Source organism: Cebus imitator, unplaced genomic scaffold (genome assembly GCF_001604975.1).
Source record: "Cebus imitator isolate Cc_AM_T3 unplaced genomic scaffold, Cebus_imitator-1.0 Scaffold36, whole genome shotgun sequence".
Lineage (NCBI taxonomy): Eukaryota > Metazoa > Chordata > Mammalia > Primates > Cebidae > Cebus > Cebus imitator.
In genome coordinates, this window is record NW_016107351.1 from 3,389,127 (window position 1) to 3,404,422 (window position 15,296).

A 15,296-nucleotide genomic window follows, 5' to 3' on the forward strand; every position below is an offset into this window, starting at 1 on the left:
AAGCTCAAGCAATCAATCCACCTCGGTGTCCCAAAGTGCTGGGATTAAAGGTATGAGCTACCTCGCCCAGCCAGCTTCTTCTGATTTTAAAATAAATTATATATATACACAAGGGAATATTATTCAGCCTTTTGGAGGCCAGGCACAGTGGCGCACACATGTAATCTCAGCACTTTGGGAGGCTGAGGCGGGTGGATCACGAGGTCAGGAGTTCGAGACCAGCCTGGCCAAGATGGTCAAACCTGTCTCTACTAAAAATACAAAAATTAGCCGGGCATGGTGGCAGGCATCTGTAATCTCAGCTACTCCAGAGGCTGAGGCAGAAAATTGCTTGAATCCAGTAGGCAGAGGTTGCAGTGAGCTGAGATTACACCACTGCACTCCAGCCTAGGCGACAGAGCAAGACTCTGTTTCAAAAAAAAAAAAAAAAAAATTCCCTGGAGATACTGGCTTAAGGAAAAAGGATGGAAATTCTGACTCCTGCTACAGTCTGGATGAACCTTGAGGACATTGTGCTAAGTGAAGTAAGCCAGTCAGAAAGGACAAATTCTTTGTGATTCCACTTATATGAGGTCCCTAGAAGAGTCAAATTCATAAGACAGAAGGTAGAATGGAGGCTGCCAGGGAGGGAGTTGGTGTTTAATGAAGATAGCGTTTCAGTTTGGGAAGATGAAAAAGTTGCAGCAATGGATGGCGGTGACGGCCGCACGACAACATGAATGTGTGTAATGGCACTGAACTGAGCGCTTAAAAATGGTGAAAATGGTAAGTTTTGTGTTATATGTATTTTACCACAATTTTTTAAATAAACAATTTTTTTTTAATTAGAACATTTTCATGGGCCCTGCACAGAGCCTCCTGGGCCTCATGGAGAGGGGGCGCCGCCCAGAAGAGCACAGGGCTGGCTCCGCCCCTGTGCCAAACATGCCCTTTATCAACCAAACGCTCCCACAGCTACACCCACAGGACTTCTTCCAGTCTGTGTCGGCCTGAGCCCAGAAAAAGAGGAAATACTGAGGTCGAGCTGGAGCTTCACCCGGCGATTATAAATAATCTCCAGTGTTCCAACCCAGCTCCCATCCTCTCAAGGCCACGGTCTCCATCAGAGGTCTAGGTCTTGGGGCCCCTTCCACCGACCTGGGGTATCTCTTGGGGCTTTCGTGTCCTCAATGACCAATCCGGGGAAAGCTTTCCGTTAATGTCTGGACTCTGTTAAGAAACGGCGTTTATCAGCCAGGCGAACATCTTTTTTCAGTGAACCTCAGTTTAGGGGAAGCAGTTCCTGGCGGGGCTGTGGTTCCAGGCTCCCCCTTCCCAGGACGCTGACTCCTAAGGGAAGCAGGCTGGGCTGCCTGGGAACGTTGGCCTGTAATATCAGTTTGCTTCTTACTGGTCCTTTGATAGCAGAACAAGAGGCTCTGTGATCCTCGGGACCTCAGATTTCCTTTCAAACTCTCAAATAAAAAGATATGTGTGTGCTGCTCGTGTGGACTTCCCGCTGGGAGTGGAAGGGCCGCGAGCACGGGCCCGCTTCTGGGACAATGGCCCGCACCCCTGAGGCCTGTTCCGCGCTCGGGGCGCAGGGGCTCCCAGGTTCAAAGTCCCCTGGAGCCGGTTGTTTCTGGCTGGGAAAGCAGCAGCCAGGCCGCCGTGGGGAGGGGGAGGGGACGGGTGTGCAGGAGGCGGGGTGTGCGGGGCTTTCCGTCCAGCTCTCACTGCAGCGAGACCCCCGCTCCGCCCGGGTCGCGACCTCCTTCCCGCTGCGGGAGACGCGCGGAGGGGCTGCCGGCCCGGCCGGGGGGAGCCCGCCCCCTAGGGGAGGGCGTGGCCAGTGCAAGCGCCTCTGCGCCCCTGCCCGGGCCCCGCCTGGGCACCCGGGACTGGCAGGCTGGGAGCCCAGGGAGAGCCCGGGAGGGCAGGGAGGGGGCGGGGGGGCTGGGGAAGGTCCTCAGGGACCACCCCCAAGGATCACTGCGGGAAACGGCCTTCTGGAAGAAGCTGGGGAGGGGGACTTCTAGGGCACACTCGGATATCTTCCCGGAGGTGGGGGCGAGGGGACACCAGAAGGTTTCTACCAGGATTCGGGAGGGCAGGGCGACCAGATGGACTGGGGTGACCGCCTCCCAGGACCTGGTTATCGGGGCTGGGGGTGGGGCTGGGGGCTGGACAGGTAGGGATGAAGTCGCACTGAGACCGGACTTGGCTCCGGAAGTGTCCAAAGCCTGGGCCCCACGCAGACAATATGGAATTTTGGGGGTGCCCGAAGTGTTACCACCCTCCTTGCAGTGCAGGCCAAGCCGCGGTTTATGGGCCCTCCCGGCCGCCATCCCACGGCCACAGGATCCCTGAGCCCCTCTCCGTTCGCCCCTCAGTCCCGCGGAGGCACCGGGGCCCCCCAGGTGTCGGCGGGGTTCACCGCGCTCCCGCCCTTGGGGATCGATCGGCTGGCGGGCGACGCACGACCGCGGCTTCGGAGCCTCCGCCCCCTCCCCCGCTCGGGCTACGCAGGACGCGGCCTCCAAGCAGCGTCCTCGCGGTTCCGGGCCGCGGCCAGGCCCGGCTCCAGGCCAGCCGGGGAGGCGGAGACGCGCCGGGCCCTTCCGATCCGGCCTCCCCTCGGCTCGGGGGTTGGGGAGAGGGAACTAGGGCGAGCCTAGCTTTCCAGCCAGCGGTGCTCGGCGCCCCCTTTTCTCGCCCCCTCCCAAGCCAAATACCCCCACCTCGGGCGCGCGCTTAACCCTCAGCGCGCCGCGAGGCTGGGAGCTGGGAGGGGTGGCCGGGGGGAGGGGCGGGGGAGCGAGCTGGAGGGGCAGTTGCGCTTCGGCTGACGACCACTTCGGGGTCCGCCTAGCGATTTGTACTTCATTCCCTGGCTCGCTGCAGCAGCTCTTGGTTGGAAAAAGGAAGAAAGAAATCTGCCCTGTGTGTGGGCCCCGCTGGGTTCGGGGGGCGCGACGGGGACACCCGAGAGGGAAACGCAGGGGCGGGCGTGCAGAGGGGTGAACCTCAGCCGCACAGGCGAGCCGCGGGGCGACCTTGAGCAAACGAAACCCAAATAAAAACACACAGTACGCCGAGGCTGTTGTGAGCGCGGCGGCGGCGGCGGCGGCGGGCGGTAGAAGCGGTTCCAAAGATCATATTTGAAATATGGATCCCGGGGGCGCAGATCTCCAGGCCGGCGGGGCCTCGCGGCTGAATGCGGGGCGGGGGCCGGGTGGGCTTCTCGGGGCGGGCCCGGGGTGGCTGCCCTGACGCCGGGGGGCACGGACGCCATAGGAAACAGCGCGTGCAGCTTCGGCGCCAGCGACCCCATCATGCCGCAATGCGGAGGCGCGGCCCTACGGGCGGTGGTGTGGCCCCGAGGAGTGCCAGGGCCCTGCCCAAGGGCCCTGGCGTCGCGATGCTCCGGGCCCGCTTCCCCGCCCGCGCACCCTGTGGGGACAGTGCCAGGAACCCCCGGCTGCCGCGCCGCGCTGCCCGCTGCGGTGGGACTCGGGGGCGTCGGAGGCTTCGCCGCCCAAATGAAAGCCGACCTTTCCCGGGCGGTGTGACCAAGAGCAGAAATACTGGAGTGGAGATCCGGAGAGTGGAGGGGCACCCTGAGAAACAAATTACCCCTCCAGGAGGGTGGAGGGGCGGAGTGCGGGGCTTCCACTCTACCTCCCCCTGCACGCACAGTCCCACCAGTTCCGCCGCCCCTGAGCCACCGCTTCAAGGACTATATGATCGACACCGGCGCCAAGTTTCTCTAAGGACAAGGGAGAGAAATGAGTGCTTTTGATAAAGCCCAGGTAGATTTTGTAGTGGTTACTGGTAAATCCCCCCTGTGTGATCTGCAATCCACCTCTCAGGGCCGAAAACGACAACAACTCAAGAGCTTTCTGAGTTGGGGACCCGCCCGGGAAGCCACAGGCAGCCACCTCAGGGTAGAGCCCAAATGTGGGTTCCGTGGGCGGGCGGTGGCCATCTCCTTGCCCAGAGCACCGGCTCAGGGAGAGGATTCCTTTGAGAAGTCGTTTATTTCCCTGGGATGGCGCGGGTCATGCTTCTTCCCAGACCGGACTCTCAGTAATCACCCTTCAGTCCACGGCTGTTAAAAGGTTCCCGACCTCTCCAGGGTCCACTCCTTCAGCTTTGTCCCCTCCAGGAGCGAGCCTGTGGCTGAGCTAGATAGCAGCTCTCCTCTCCTGGGGCCCCCGGAGGGCCCCGGGGGCCCAAACAAAGGTGGCATCTGGAAGGCTTCAGTCTGGCAGCAGAACCAGGGGCTCGAGCAGCCCCTGTCTGGGAGGGGACAGTATCAAATGAGCAGGCCAGCAGCCCTTCTCGGCGGCCGGTGAGGCTCTGGTTATCCGAGGTTGGGGACAGGAGCCCGAGCAGAAGGCTCTGGGAATCCCGGGTTTAGGGCTATTGTCTCCTGTCGCTCCCTTGGAGGGGCCAAGACAGCGGGATGGGACGGCATGGGGCAGCCCCATGGGAGGTTTCCCAGGAAGGGCTCTCTGGGGCATCAGGGGAGCTTCCAGGGGAGCCCACTGTACCTTCCCAGGATTCTGTCCCACCTCCTGGCGCCCATTCGCTCTCCCGCGGACCCGAGCTCCTCCCCACACCCGCTGGCAGGGGTGCTCTAGGGACCAGCCACAGAGGTCAGGTAGGGGCCTCTCTCCCCATCTGCCCACCATCCACGGAGACGAAATAAATAACCACGGAAGGGAAGTCAATTGCTGGTGCTTGTGAATTTCACTTTCAAAGTCGTCGGAAAAAGGCCAGGAGCGGCGGTGGCCGGGGGCTCGCTGGGCTTCTGAAGTGCTTGGGGCGGCCCCTCCGGCAGTCCTGGGGAGCCAGGAAACGCTTCACGCCGCGGCACAGGCAGCTCCAGAAAGGATCCGCTGTACGGACCCCCCACTTCCTCCCCAGCTCCTCGCCTGGCCCAGCCCGGCTCCTGCGCAAACCCGTAGTGAGGGCACCGGGTCCTGCCGTGTGGCCCCGAGGTCCTGAGCGTGGGCCCCTGAGGGCCCTGGGCGCAGGGAGCGAAGCGGAGTCCGACGCCCCTGGCGGCAGGGAGGCTGCAGCCGCCGTTCGGCCTCCCCCGGCGCCCCCGACCCGGACGCCGCGGAAACACCCACTGCAAACAGATTTTCCAGGGGATTTTCAAGAGGGGGGAGGGTGGAGTGTCGGGAAGCTCAGCCCCTTCCCGGACAAGGGGACTGGCCGGGACAAAGTTGCTGCAGACCTCCCGACGGACCGACGGCGCAACCGGCTTGTGCGGCTGGGTCGTCGTGGACGGGCGACTGTCGCCTACAGCGCTTCCCGCGCCAGCCTCACGACCCCTCTCCTTCCGCGGTGGAGCCCCGCGCGACAGTTCTTCGCCTTGGGCAAGAATGCCGGGGAAAAGCCAAACACGGCAGTAGAAAAATCTTTTCCTGTGCGCCCACCCAGCTTCTATAAACCCCGAGAGCCGTCCCCCGCCCCCACCGCACCTAGTCAGGGAAAACAGGCAGGCGTCGTCCCACCTGGCTTGCCCCCCCCCGCACCCCAACACTCAGGGAATCCCAGGTTTGCGCCTCAAGCTCGTTAGAGATCAGTCGCAAACCGAACACCTCTGCAGCCACCAGAAGACAACCCTCACCCCAGTACCCCTCGGGGAGGGGCCACGTGGGTCTCCGTGGGCGGCAGCCTCCGGGCAGCAGCAGCCTCCGTGGCGCAAGAGCTGCCAGGTGGTAATGAAATGGAGTCAACGTGTGCGTTCACCACCAGACTGTCTTCAAGGCTTCCCAGGGATTCCTGGGCGAACACGAGCCCTGCTCAGGCTCGTCCCTCCCCTGCTTGCCCCCGCGCGGTCCCCAACTGACAGTCGGGTCGTGTGTCAGGGCGGTGGTGGAGACCCGGATGGCTCTTTGCCTGCCCCCATCGCTCGCTCCACTCTCGCTCGGCTTTTACTCTTTTTCTTTCTCCGTGGACGCTCAGCCAAGGGATTGCGCAAGCTTCCTGCTCGCGGTCCTTCAAGAGCCGGGAGCCGGGGCCCAGACACACCCCAGGCCGGGGGCGCTCCTGCCCCTGCCCCTCGGGCCGCCCTGTCCCCGGCAGCTCCCCCCACCCTGACCCCACGGAGCTCGGGGGCCCTCGGCGGCGCCCTCGGCAGGCCGCATGGGGCGCAGCAGCTCCACCAGCAGGAGCTGCGCGCCGGAACGCGCCGTCTCGCCGCCGGAGGTGCCAAACTTCACACTCGCGGCTGCTCGGGCCGCGTCCCTCTGGAGGGCCTTGGCTTGGCCGCCTGTGGGGGACGAGGGTCCGCGGACGCATGGCGAATGCGAGGCTCCTCGGCCATTCCGTTCATCTCCCCTTCGCTGCCCGTTCTTCCCCCGCTCGGCCTCAATCTCTTCCCGCCCTCCCAGCTCCTTATTTCCAGGCCCTTCCTGGGACCCCACGAAGTCCCCTCGGGCCCCCAAGCGGACCCGGGCCTCCCGCGCCTGCTCTCTCTGCCTCCCGCGCCTCTCGCCCAGCTTGGCTCTGGAGGCTGCTAGAAACTGGTCATCTCGCCCCGCCAACGAGAGGGCCCAGCGTAAATTCGGAGCCGTGGAGGATGGGGTAGGATCGGATTCGGAGCCCTTCCTACTGAGGTTCTTGGGCGCCAGGGCCCCGGGGCCGGCCGCTCGTCCGTCCCCTTCCTCGTGCGTTCTTCGAGCTCTCCTTGGCACCCACCCAGTCCGGCCTCTTCCCCGCCCCGTCCCTTTCCCTCCTCGCGCTCCTAAACGCCCCGCGCCAAGAGGCGAGGCGGGGCCCGCAGGGGGGCGCGAGCCGCCCCTGCCCCATTCCGCCCCCTGCCGGCGGGGCCCGCGCGTCCCGGGCAGCCGGTGACGCAATTCGGTGCCACTGGGAGCGACGGCGGACGCTTGGTGGCCCCCAGCAGGGGTCCCGGGGCCGTGCACACTGAGAACCGGCCGCGCGGGGTAGGCCCGGGCACCGGGCTGCGGGCGGGGGTCGCCGCCGAGACCCTCCCGGGCTGTCAAGCTCTCCGCCCGCCTCCGCCCGGGCCGGCACACCTCTCCTTCCCGGTCTCGCTCCCCCTCTGCAGCCTCCCTCTCCCAGGCTCGCCGATCCCTCCCCTGCACCTCCCCGGCGCCCTCCCCTCCGCGTCCCCCACCCGCGCCCTTTCCTCCTCCCCCCGCCGCCCAGGCCCGGGGCCTCCGGTAGGCCAGGCTGCGCCAATCCGCGCCGCGGCCCGCCCCCTGACGCCGCGCTGGGCCCGGCGAGGCCCCGCCCGCTGACGTCCGGGATTTGCATGAGTTCTTGTGCTGCCGCGGCCCGGGCTCAGTTGTCTGAGCGAGCGCGAGCCGGGAGCCGGGGCAGGCGCGGGCAGCGGCGGGCCGGCCGGGCGGTGCGGGGCGAGCGGCGGCGGCGGCGGGGGCGCTTCGGCCGGGGCGACCGCGGGGCGCCGGCGGGAGCTAGCAGCGTCTGCAGCCGCGCCGGCCGCCCGCGCCCCGGCGCGCTCCGGCTCGGCCATGGAGCTGCCAGCTGTTGGCGAGCACGTCTTCGCGGTGGAGAGCATCGAGAAGAAGCGGATCCGCAAGGTAGGGCGGCTCGGGGGCGGCGAGCGGCGGCCGGAGCAGCCCGCGAGCAGGCGAGGAGGGGGTGGGGAGGCTGCGGGCCGGGCCGGGGATCCCGCGGAAGCTGATGGAGTGCTGTCTCTTCCCCCCAGGGCAGAGTGGAGTATCTGGTGAAATGGAGAGGCTGGTCGCCCAAGTAAGTCGCGGCGGAGGGCGGGGGCCCGGGGGCCGTGGCGCGGGGCCGCGGACCCGCCGAGCTGCTGGGGGGGTGGGGGGAGCGGACGGGAGGCGGGGTGGAGGTGGGGTGGAGGGAGGAGGGGGTGGGGAAGTCGGTGGCAGGCACTGGGAAGCCGAGCCGCCGAGCCCGAGCCCGGCGCCCTGTGTTGTGCTCCGCTCTCCGGGAAATGCCATCACTAATTTATGCACTAAAAGGAGCCGGAGGAGCTGGAGAGACGCGGGGCCGAGCCGGGGAGGCCGGCGGAGGGAGGGAGGGCGAAGGCACTGACTGATGTGCAGCAGAAAATGGCTCCTTTCCCCTTTCCCTCCACCGAACGGCTCCATATTGCAAAACCAAAAAAAAAAAAAATTAAAAAGCGACGAAAATGCAATTGTGTGCCTCCTCCCTCCTAGTGGTGCAGGGAGGGGAAGAAGAAAGGCGGAAAATGTTGGGAACTGTCACTGCGGCGCTTTTGGTGGAGAATTTTTTTTCTTTAATTTGAAATGCGAAGGCACCGGATGGAGATAGACGCGCAGGCACACGCACACTCACACACACACACGGAGGCATATTTTTGTGTTGCTGAGTATTTGGGGTTTGCTTGCCCGTGACAGCGGGCTCCTGGGCCACGAGGGGGTGTGGGGGGGCCGCTCGGCTGCGGGTTATCGGATTAGGGGTCAAATGGAGAACGGCTGAAGCCCTTGCAGGGACTTGGGGCTGGGGAGAGGAGGGGGACTGCGACTTTGCATTTCGGCTGCTTTGCACGCAGGGTTCCTGGGGAGCAAAGTGGCTTTGGAACATGTCGCAGTAACATGCTTAAAATTCTTGACAACTGCAAAATAAACTGCTAGTTTCATTTTCCTCAGCCCTCCCCTTTCTTCCTGCCCTTGCGTGTTTATTTCAGCGGGGGCAGCGTGTCAGGGACTGTGTCAGGCCTGCAGAAATCTACCCTCCACCCTCCACATCCACAGATAAATGTTCATGAAGACGGAGTAGGGCCTTACGTCACTCCCTACCTGGAGGCCGAGGCAAAGCTCAAAGCTGGCCTTTTTTTTTTTCACCGTGTCCCCCTCCCTTTTCCCTTGCAAGATATAACACGTGGGAACCGGAGGAGAACATCTTGGACCCCAGGCTGCTGATCGCCTTCCAAAACAGGTGAGCGTCCCCCACGCAGCCACCGCCCGCCACCCGTGACCGTATATGGGAATGGCAAAGTGGGGGACGAAGTAGTAGGAAATGGGCGGGGAGGAGGCTGGCGGGAGCCCCCACGCAACCGGCCTGCATGGGCATGGCTGGGGCCCCAGCTCCTCTAACCAGCGTCCTTGGCGGTTGCTGCAGTTTGGGGTGGGGGGAGGGCAGGGCCAGGGAAGGCCAGCCTTGGGTTTTGGGGAAACTTTGGGAAGGGTGTGTGTGGGCGGCCCTGCAGCTGCCTGGAGAACTTGTGGCTGTGCCTGGTTCCCCAGGGGCCCCTCCTGTTTCAAGCTGGAACCCCGCCCTGGAGCCTAGGTGTTGCTGTCCTGCAGCCACTGGCCCTTGGCACCGGCGCTTCACGGTGCAGCTCTGAGAGAGCTGGCATTGTGAAACCGCCTGGACGTCATGGAACTGAACTTAACCTGTTGGCGGCTGGAGGAAAGTTGACATGGCCTTCGAGGCTGCACCCGCACCCTCCGGGAGCTTAAGCTTGGTCTGGAGTAGTTTCCATAGGGTGCTGGGTTGCCCCCCCCCCCAACTGGGCTGCTTGGCAGGGCAGGGCCACCCACTCTCAAGGCAGAGGCGGGCTTGGCCGAAGGGCCTGGGATGGTTGCTGCCTGGTGGTGGAGGGGTGGCTGCTTCTGGGGAGCTCGTCCTCGTGCGCACGGCTGCCTGTCACGCTGCAGCTGCTGCAGCTGGGTTCGGCGCCGGTGGCTGTGGTTCTCTGTTTCGGAGGGGATAGAAGGGGGAAGGGCGAGGAGGGGAGGAGCAGCCGGAACCCTTGGAGCTCGGCCACCCCACTGCCTTCCATCTCTCCTCCCCCTTTTATTTTGCATTATTTCCTGTGGCGCGTTTGGCGCTAAAACTGTAAACTGCAGACCCTCTGAGCTAGCTACCGGCCCGGCTGGGAAGCTGCCCTCCCGAAATGCAGGAGAGCACGTAGGGGGATCCTGCCCCCCCCCAACCTGGGAGTTCACTACCCTGTAACCATGTCAGCGGCTGATGCCACGTTACATAATGGGTCCCTGAAGAATTAAAGCGCAGGCTGTTGCAATGCCACGCAACTTCAGAGTCAGGCCCTGGCCCCCGCTCTGGGACACATCAGAACTCTCCGGGGTTAGTCCGAGGGGGCTTGGGGGGGGTGACTAGGGTTTGTGAAGAACCTGCTTCTGGCCCAGGAATGGGCTGCAACTTTGGCAAACGCTAGAGAGGCATCCCACTCTCCTGTGGAGGCCTGGGTAGTGCCCGGGAAGTCCGGGCCCCAGCTGCGGATCACCCTTAGACTGGCCTGCAGGCAGGAGGTGGATGGAGTGACCGGTGCCTCCGCCCCCGGGGTTTATTCATAATTTGGAGGCGGTGCTTCGCCACGCTGCTTTGGCCCCGCCCACCTGCCCAGCTGGGAGGAGCCCAGCGTTCACCAGGTGGCTACAAACCTGGCCAGACTCTGGCCTTGGTGGCCCGCCCCCGCCCCCCGCCTCTAATTGGCTCATTTGCCGCTGTGTAAACAAGGGCGCAGCCCCTCCCCCTGTTTAGTGCCTGGCCTTTAAGAAAAAGAGTCCTCCCTTCTGCTGGAGGCACTCGTTATCGGAATCTTAATGAGGTCATTAGCATCCCGCGCTTCTGACGGGAGGGATGAGGTCGGCGCACACCTCGGTTGGGCGGGTTTGTCTTCCCTGGACCCCCGTGTCCACTCCGCGTCGCACAGAGCCACGGGCCCAATGCTGTGGGCACGAGTGCCAGAGGTGCAGTCCTGGGCTTCTGCCTCCTGAGCACAGAGGTGGGGCTGGGGGTTGCCGGTTCAGGTGTGGGCATCAAAGTGGGGAGCCCTTTGCCCGGGACCTTTTGGGCAGAGGAGGGTTGGTGCGAGGGTGGAGGGCACTGGGGCCTGACTCACCCTGAGCTCTTGATTCCTCTGTATTCCTCCAGCCGTACCTGGTGCTCGTGGAAGGTGGAGGCGGGAGGGGGGGCCGGTATCACAGAAGGTTCTGGGATTAGCGGGGGAGGGGGCGACCCTGAGGCTAACAGCACTGCCCTCTGTACCCTCCCACCAGGGAACGGCAGGAGCAGCTGATGGGATATCGGAAGAGAGGGCCAAAGCCCAAACCGCTGGTGGTGCAGGTGAATACACGCGGTTGTCCCCGGGCACCCCCTTGACGTGGCCACCAGAGCTGCCTTCAGGCCTGGGGGTGGGGGGTTCCTCCCAGCACCCCAACCCTGCCTCCTGTCTACTAGACCTCCCACCTCCGGCTCTCCCAGAGGCAGCTGCGGACCTGGTGGGGGCTGGGACACTGCAGAAACTCCCGGCATGCTGTGGGGCCACCTTCTCCCTCCTCACCCCTGCACCCATTCCCTCAGGTGCCTACCTTTGCCCGTCGTTCCAATGTCCTGACCGGACTCCAGGACTCCTCCACTGACAACCGTGCCAAGCTGGATCTGGGCACACAGGGCAAGGGCCAGGGGCATCAGTACGAGCTCAACAGCAAGAAGCACCACCAGTACCAGCCGCACAGCAAGGAGCGGGCAGGTAAGCCCCCGCCGCCGGGCAAGAGCGGCAAGTACTACTATCAGCTCAACAGCAAGAAGCATCACCCCTACCAGCCCGACCCCAAAATGTACGACCTGCAGTACCAGGGCGGCCACAAGGAGGCGCCCAGCCCCACCTGCCCGGACCTGGGGGCCAAGACCCACCCTCCTGACAAGTGGGCGCAAGGCGCGGGGGCCAAGGGCTACCTGGGGGCGGTGAAGCCCCTGGCCAGCGCGGCGGGTGCTCCAGGCAAAGGCTCCGAGAAGGGCCCCCCCAACGGAATGATGCCGGCCCCCAAGGAGGCTGTGACGGGCAACGGGATCGGGGGCAAGATGAAGATCGTCAAGAACAAGAACAAGAACGGGCGCATAGTGATCGTGATGAGCAAATACATGGAGAACGGCATGCAGGCGGTGAAGATCAAGTCCGGCGAAGTGGCGGAGGGGGAGGCTCGCTCCCCTAGCCACAAGAAGCGGGCGGCCGACGAGCGCCACCCTCCTGTCGACAGGACTTTTAAAAAGGCTGCGGGCGCAGAGGAGAAGAAGGTGGAGGCACCGCCCAAGAGGAGGGAGGAGGAGGTGTCGGGGGCAAGCGACCCGCAGCCCCAGGATGCCGGCTCCCGAAAGCTGTCCCCTACCAAGGAGGCCTTTGGAGAGCAGCCCCTGCAGCTCACCACCAAGCCCGACCTGCTGGCCTGGGACCCGGCCCGGAGCACGCACCCGCCCTCCCACCACGCGCACCCGCACCCCCATCCCCACCACCATCACCATCACCACCACCACGCCGTCGGCCTGAACCTCTCCCACGTGCGCAAGCGCTGCCTCTCCGAGACCCATGGCGAACGCGAGCCCTGCAAGAAGCGGCTGACGGCGCGCAGCATCAGCACCCCCACCTGCCTGGGGGGCAGCCCGGCCGCCGAGCGCCCTGCCGACCTGCCACCAGCCGCCGCCCTCCCACAGCCCGAGGTCATCCTACTGGACTCAGACCTGGATGAGCCCATAGACTTGCGCTGCGTCAAGACTCGCAGCGAGGCCGGGGAACCGCCCAACTCCCTCCAGGTGAAGCCCGAGGCGCCCGCGACAGCGGCGGTGGCGGCGGTGGCAGCAGCGCCTGCCACGGCGGCGGAGAAGCCTCCAGCCGAGGCCCAGGACGAACCAGCAGAGTCGCTGAGCGAGTTCAAGCCCTTCTTTGGGAATATAATTATCACCGACGTCACTGCGAACTGCCTCACCGTTACTTTCAAGGAGTATGTGATGGTGTAGCTGGAGGGCGCGGAAGGGGAAGCGTTATTCCCTCCGGGTGGGGGCTGAGCACCTGGGGCCCCAGGGCGCGCTCCCCTCTCGCCAAACTCGAGAGATCCGGGCTGGCCCCCAGGGCGAGAACACGAGGTAACCACGTACCCCGCCCCCCGCGGCGGCTGTCAGACCTGGGCGGAGGCCCCTTCCACCTGGTGCCGGCAGGGCTCGCCCTCTCCTGCCCTTCCCCGCTGGAGACGGACCCCAGGACGGACAGGGCAGCCCTGTGCCGAGGTCTCAGAGTTCTAGTATTATATTTTAACTGTGCTAACTTGTCAAGTGCTGACTCTGCTCCCGTTTGTACGTGGTGTTATTATTGAGATGTATTGTTTGAGCTCAGAAGGCCCGACCACCCTCTCCGGGCTGCTCTCTCTATATTTATTTGTAGGTATTTATATATTGAAATATAAAAACCTAGATTTATGGAGTTTCCTCTAGATCATGTTATATTCTATATCAGACAAACTATTTTCTTTTGACTTTTCTTCCCCTCCATCCAGTATTTCGGTTGATTTCATTTTCTCCCCTCTCCTCCCTTCCAGGAACTGCAATACCAGTAACGTTGGTATATATTTTTTGATACTGTACACATGGATGTGTTGTTTCTATGTGCAAAAAAAAAAAAAAAAAAAGTTTGTTAAAAGGCTACTCGAGCTCTCTAGAAACTGCTGCTACTAGAAATGTCTAAACTATAAGCTTCCAACTATTACCTGCTTGAATGTAAATATTAAATGGAGATGTTGAAGGTGCATTTTTACTGCTTGAGATGAGCGCAGAACGAACGTCGGAGGCAGGGAGGGGCCGGACCCCTCTCGCCACCAACTCCGCCTTTTCGCCGGGTGCTGAACCTTTGCACCAGCGAAGTGGGCCGGTTTCGGGGGCCAAGCGCCGGCGTGGGAGGGTGACCCCGCTCCCTGAGAAGCCTAGAGGCGCCCGGCTGGACAGGGGAATTCCTGCGGGGGGGGGGGTGTGGGAGCCGTCCCCGCCCCCGAGGCTTTCCGGCCGGCGGTGCCCGCGGCACTGGCAAACCCTGGGGCCAGTAGGGGTTCTGCGTAGGGGAGGAGGGAGTGCAGGGGTGGGCGGCACGGACACGCGGGTGGGGCTAGCCTCCCTCTCGGCACCCACGCGGCAGCGGCTGAACTTTGGCTATCCTCACCCCCAGCCCCCACCCCTGGGGCTCCGCACACCCAGGCGCAGGCCTTGGCGTGGCAGGGAAGTTCCTTTTTAACAATCCCGCCCGGTAGGGCAGGTTCGGCGGGGCGGGGACCCCCGGCCTCTCCAGCGTCCCTGGCTGGCATCGCCGGCCCCGCCCCACCGAGGAAGCCGCCGAGGCCCTAGCCCTTCGGGCTCTCTCCCCGGAAACCATGAGGCCAGAGGCTCCCACTAGAGGCGCGGCGATCGCGACCCGCGTGGAGGGCGGGGGGCTTCCTGCGAGATGGATGGGGACCGGGAGAAGGGCGGGCGACAGAGGCCTGCCACCCCCACTCCCTTAGCGAGGAGAGCTGGGACTCCTCGCCCTTCTCCCTCGGGGTGGCAAGGCCAGGGCCCTTGGTGTGGCGGGGGAGGAAGGGGTTAAGGGCCCAGAGGGGCGACGGGACTGGGCCGAACTCCGGGGTGCGGCTCGGCGGGCCAGGAAGCCGCGACCCGGGAATGCGGCGGCCGTGGCCAGCTTTCTGCAGACGCAGCGATCTTCCTCCGGGCCGAGGTGGCCGAGCAGGGCCAGGGGCCGCGGCGCTGGGGGCCTGGCGGGCGCGGGGCTGCTCCCGGCCTCGGAAGCCCTTCCCCTGCCCGCCTGGACCAAGGGGCCCGGGCCTGTGCGGGGCGCCAGGGCGGAAGAGGTCAACGTGGTTCAGAGTGGGGGGGTGGTGAGAGAGCCACTGTGGGGAAGGCTGGGGAGATGGGGCCAGGAGGGCGGGGAGGCCTGAAAGCGGACAGTGTGGCCAGTGTTGGCTGCAGGCCACCAGCGGCTGGAGGTGGGGGAGGGGAGCCCAGCGGGGCAGGGGAGTTCTTTAAAAAAAAGCCGTTGGGAGTTTCTAGCCCTGGCTTTTGTGAGTGGTTCCCCCCCACCCCCCCCCACCCCCGCCATCACCCCAGCCCCATTTAGAGTGAGTTACACACTCCCCCTCCCCCTCCAGGGAATGAATGCCCTTTGCCACCCTGGGAGTGGAAGGAGGGTGATCTTGCTTCTGGCAAACTGCCTGCTGGGCACGAGAATTGGGCCCGTCCTTCACTGGCTGGTACACAAAGGCCCATGCCAGGCGTGGACCTCGTCTCCCTGTTTTTCTAGCTGAGGAAAACTGAAGACTCAGGATGGGAAGGGGGCCCCTGGCTCAGGCACGCGCAGTTTGTGACCAGAGTGACCTCAGGCCTTGGGGGTGCCCCTACCCTATGGGTGGCTTCTGCCTGGCTGGGTCTGGGGGTGGCAGAGGGGAGGTAGAGGGTGGCAGTCCTGCAGGGCAGGGAAGGAAACGGTTCCACTCCCATTCCTGAAAGGTATGGCCTGCAGGTGACCTGAGGCCTTCAAAACC

The 15,296-nt window shown here is 64.1% G+C and overlaps 1 protein-coding gene and 1 long non-coding RNA gene across 3 annotated transcripts; one reads left to right on the plus strand and one right to left on the minus strand.

Annotated features, from left to right (window-relative positions):
* Positions 1 to 3,772: 3,772 nt before the first annotated feature.
* On the minus strand, positions 3,773 to 6,163 carry LOC108301566. Its single transcript, XR_005199508.1, has 2 exons — positions 4,674 to 6,163; positions 3,773 to 4,281 (listed from the first exon to the last, which is right to left on the minus strand). It is a non-coding gene; the product is annotated as an uncharacterized LOC108301566 (long non-coding RNA).
* Positions 6,164 to 7,312: 1,149 nt separating this feature from the next.
* On the plus strand, positions 7,313 to 13,517 carry CBX4 (chromobox 4). 2 transcript variants are annotated; one of them, XM_017524956.2, is made up of 5 exons: positions 7,313 to 7,565; positions 7,694 to 7,737; positions 8,848 to 8,913; positions 11,001 to 11,067; positions 11,305 to 13,517. In XM_017524956.2, the coding sequence occupies exons 1-5, from the start codon at positions 7,497 to 7,499 to the stop codon at positions 12,733 to 12,735; spliced, it is 1,677 nt and encodes a 558-aa protein (XP_017380445.1). In that variant the 5' UTR covers positions 7,313 to 7,496; the 3' UTR covers positions 12,736 to 13,517. The 2 variants fall into 2 exon arrangements, with proteins under 2 accessions (XP_017380445.1, XP_017380446.1); XM_017524957.2 differs by lacking the exons at positions 7,313 to 7,565; positions 7,694 to 7,737; positions 8,848 to 8,913 and adding an exon at positions 9,140 to 10,726.
* Positions 13,518 to 15,296: the final 1,779 nt, after the last annotated feature.

Bases quoted from the DNA above. Each gene is read 5' to 3' on its own strand.
- CBX4 (XM_017524956.2), top strand. From the start codon at position 7,497: ATGGAGCTGCCAGCTGTTGGCGAGCACGTCTTCGCGGTGGAGAGCATC. The intron at 7,738-8,847 runs GTAAGTCGCGGC...TTCCCTTGCAAG, and splicing joins TGGAGAGGCTGGTCGCCCAA to ATATAACACGTGGGAACCGG. The intron at 11,068-11,304 runs GTGAATACACGC...CCATTCCCTCAG, and splicing joins CCAAACCGCTGGTGGTGCAG to GTGCCTACCTTTGCCCGTCG.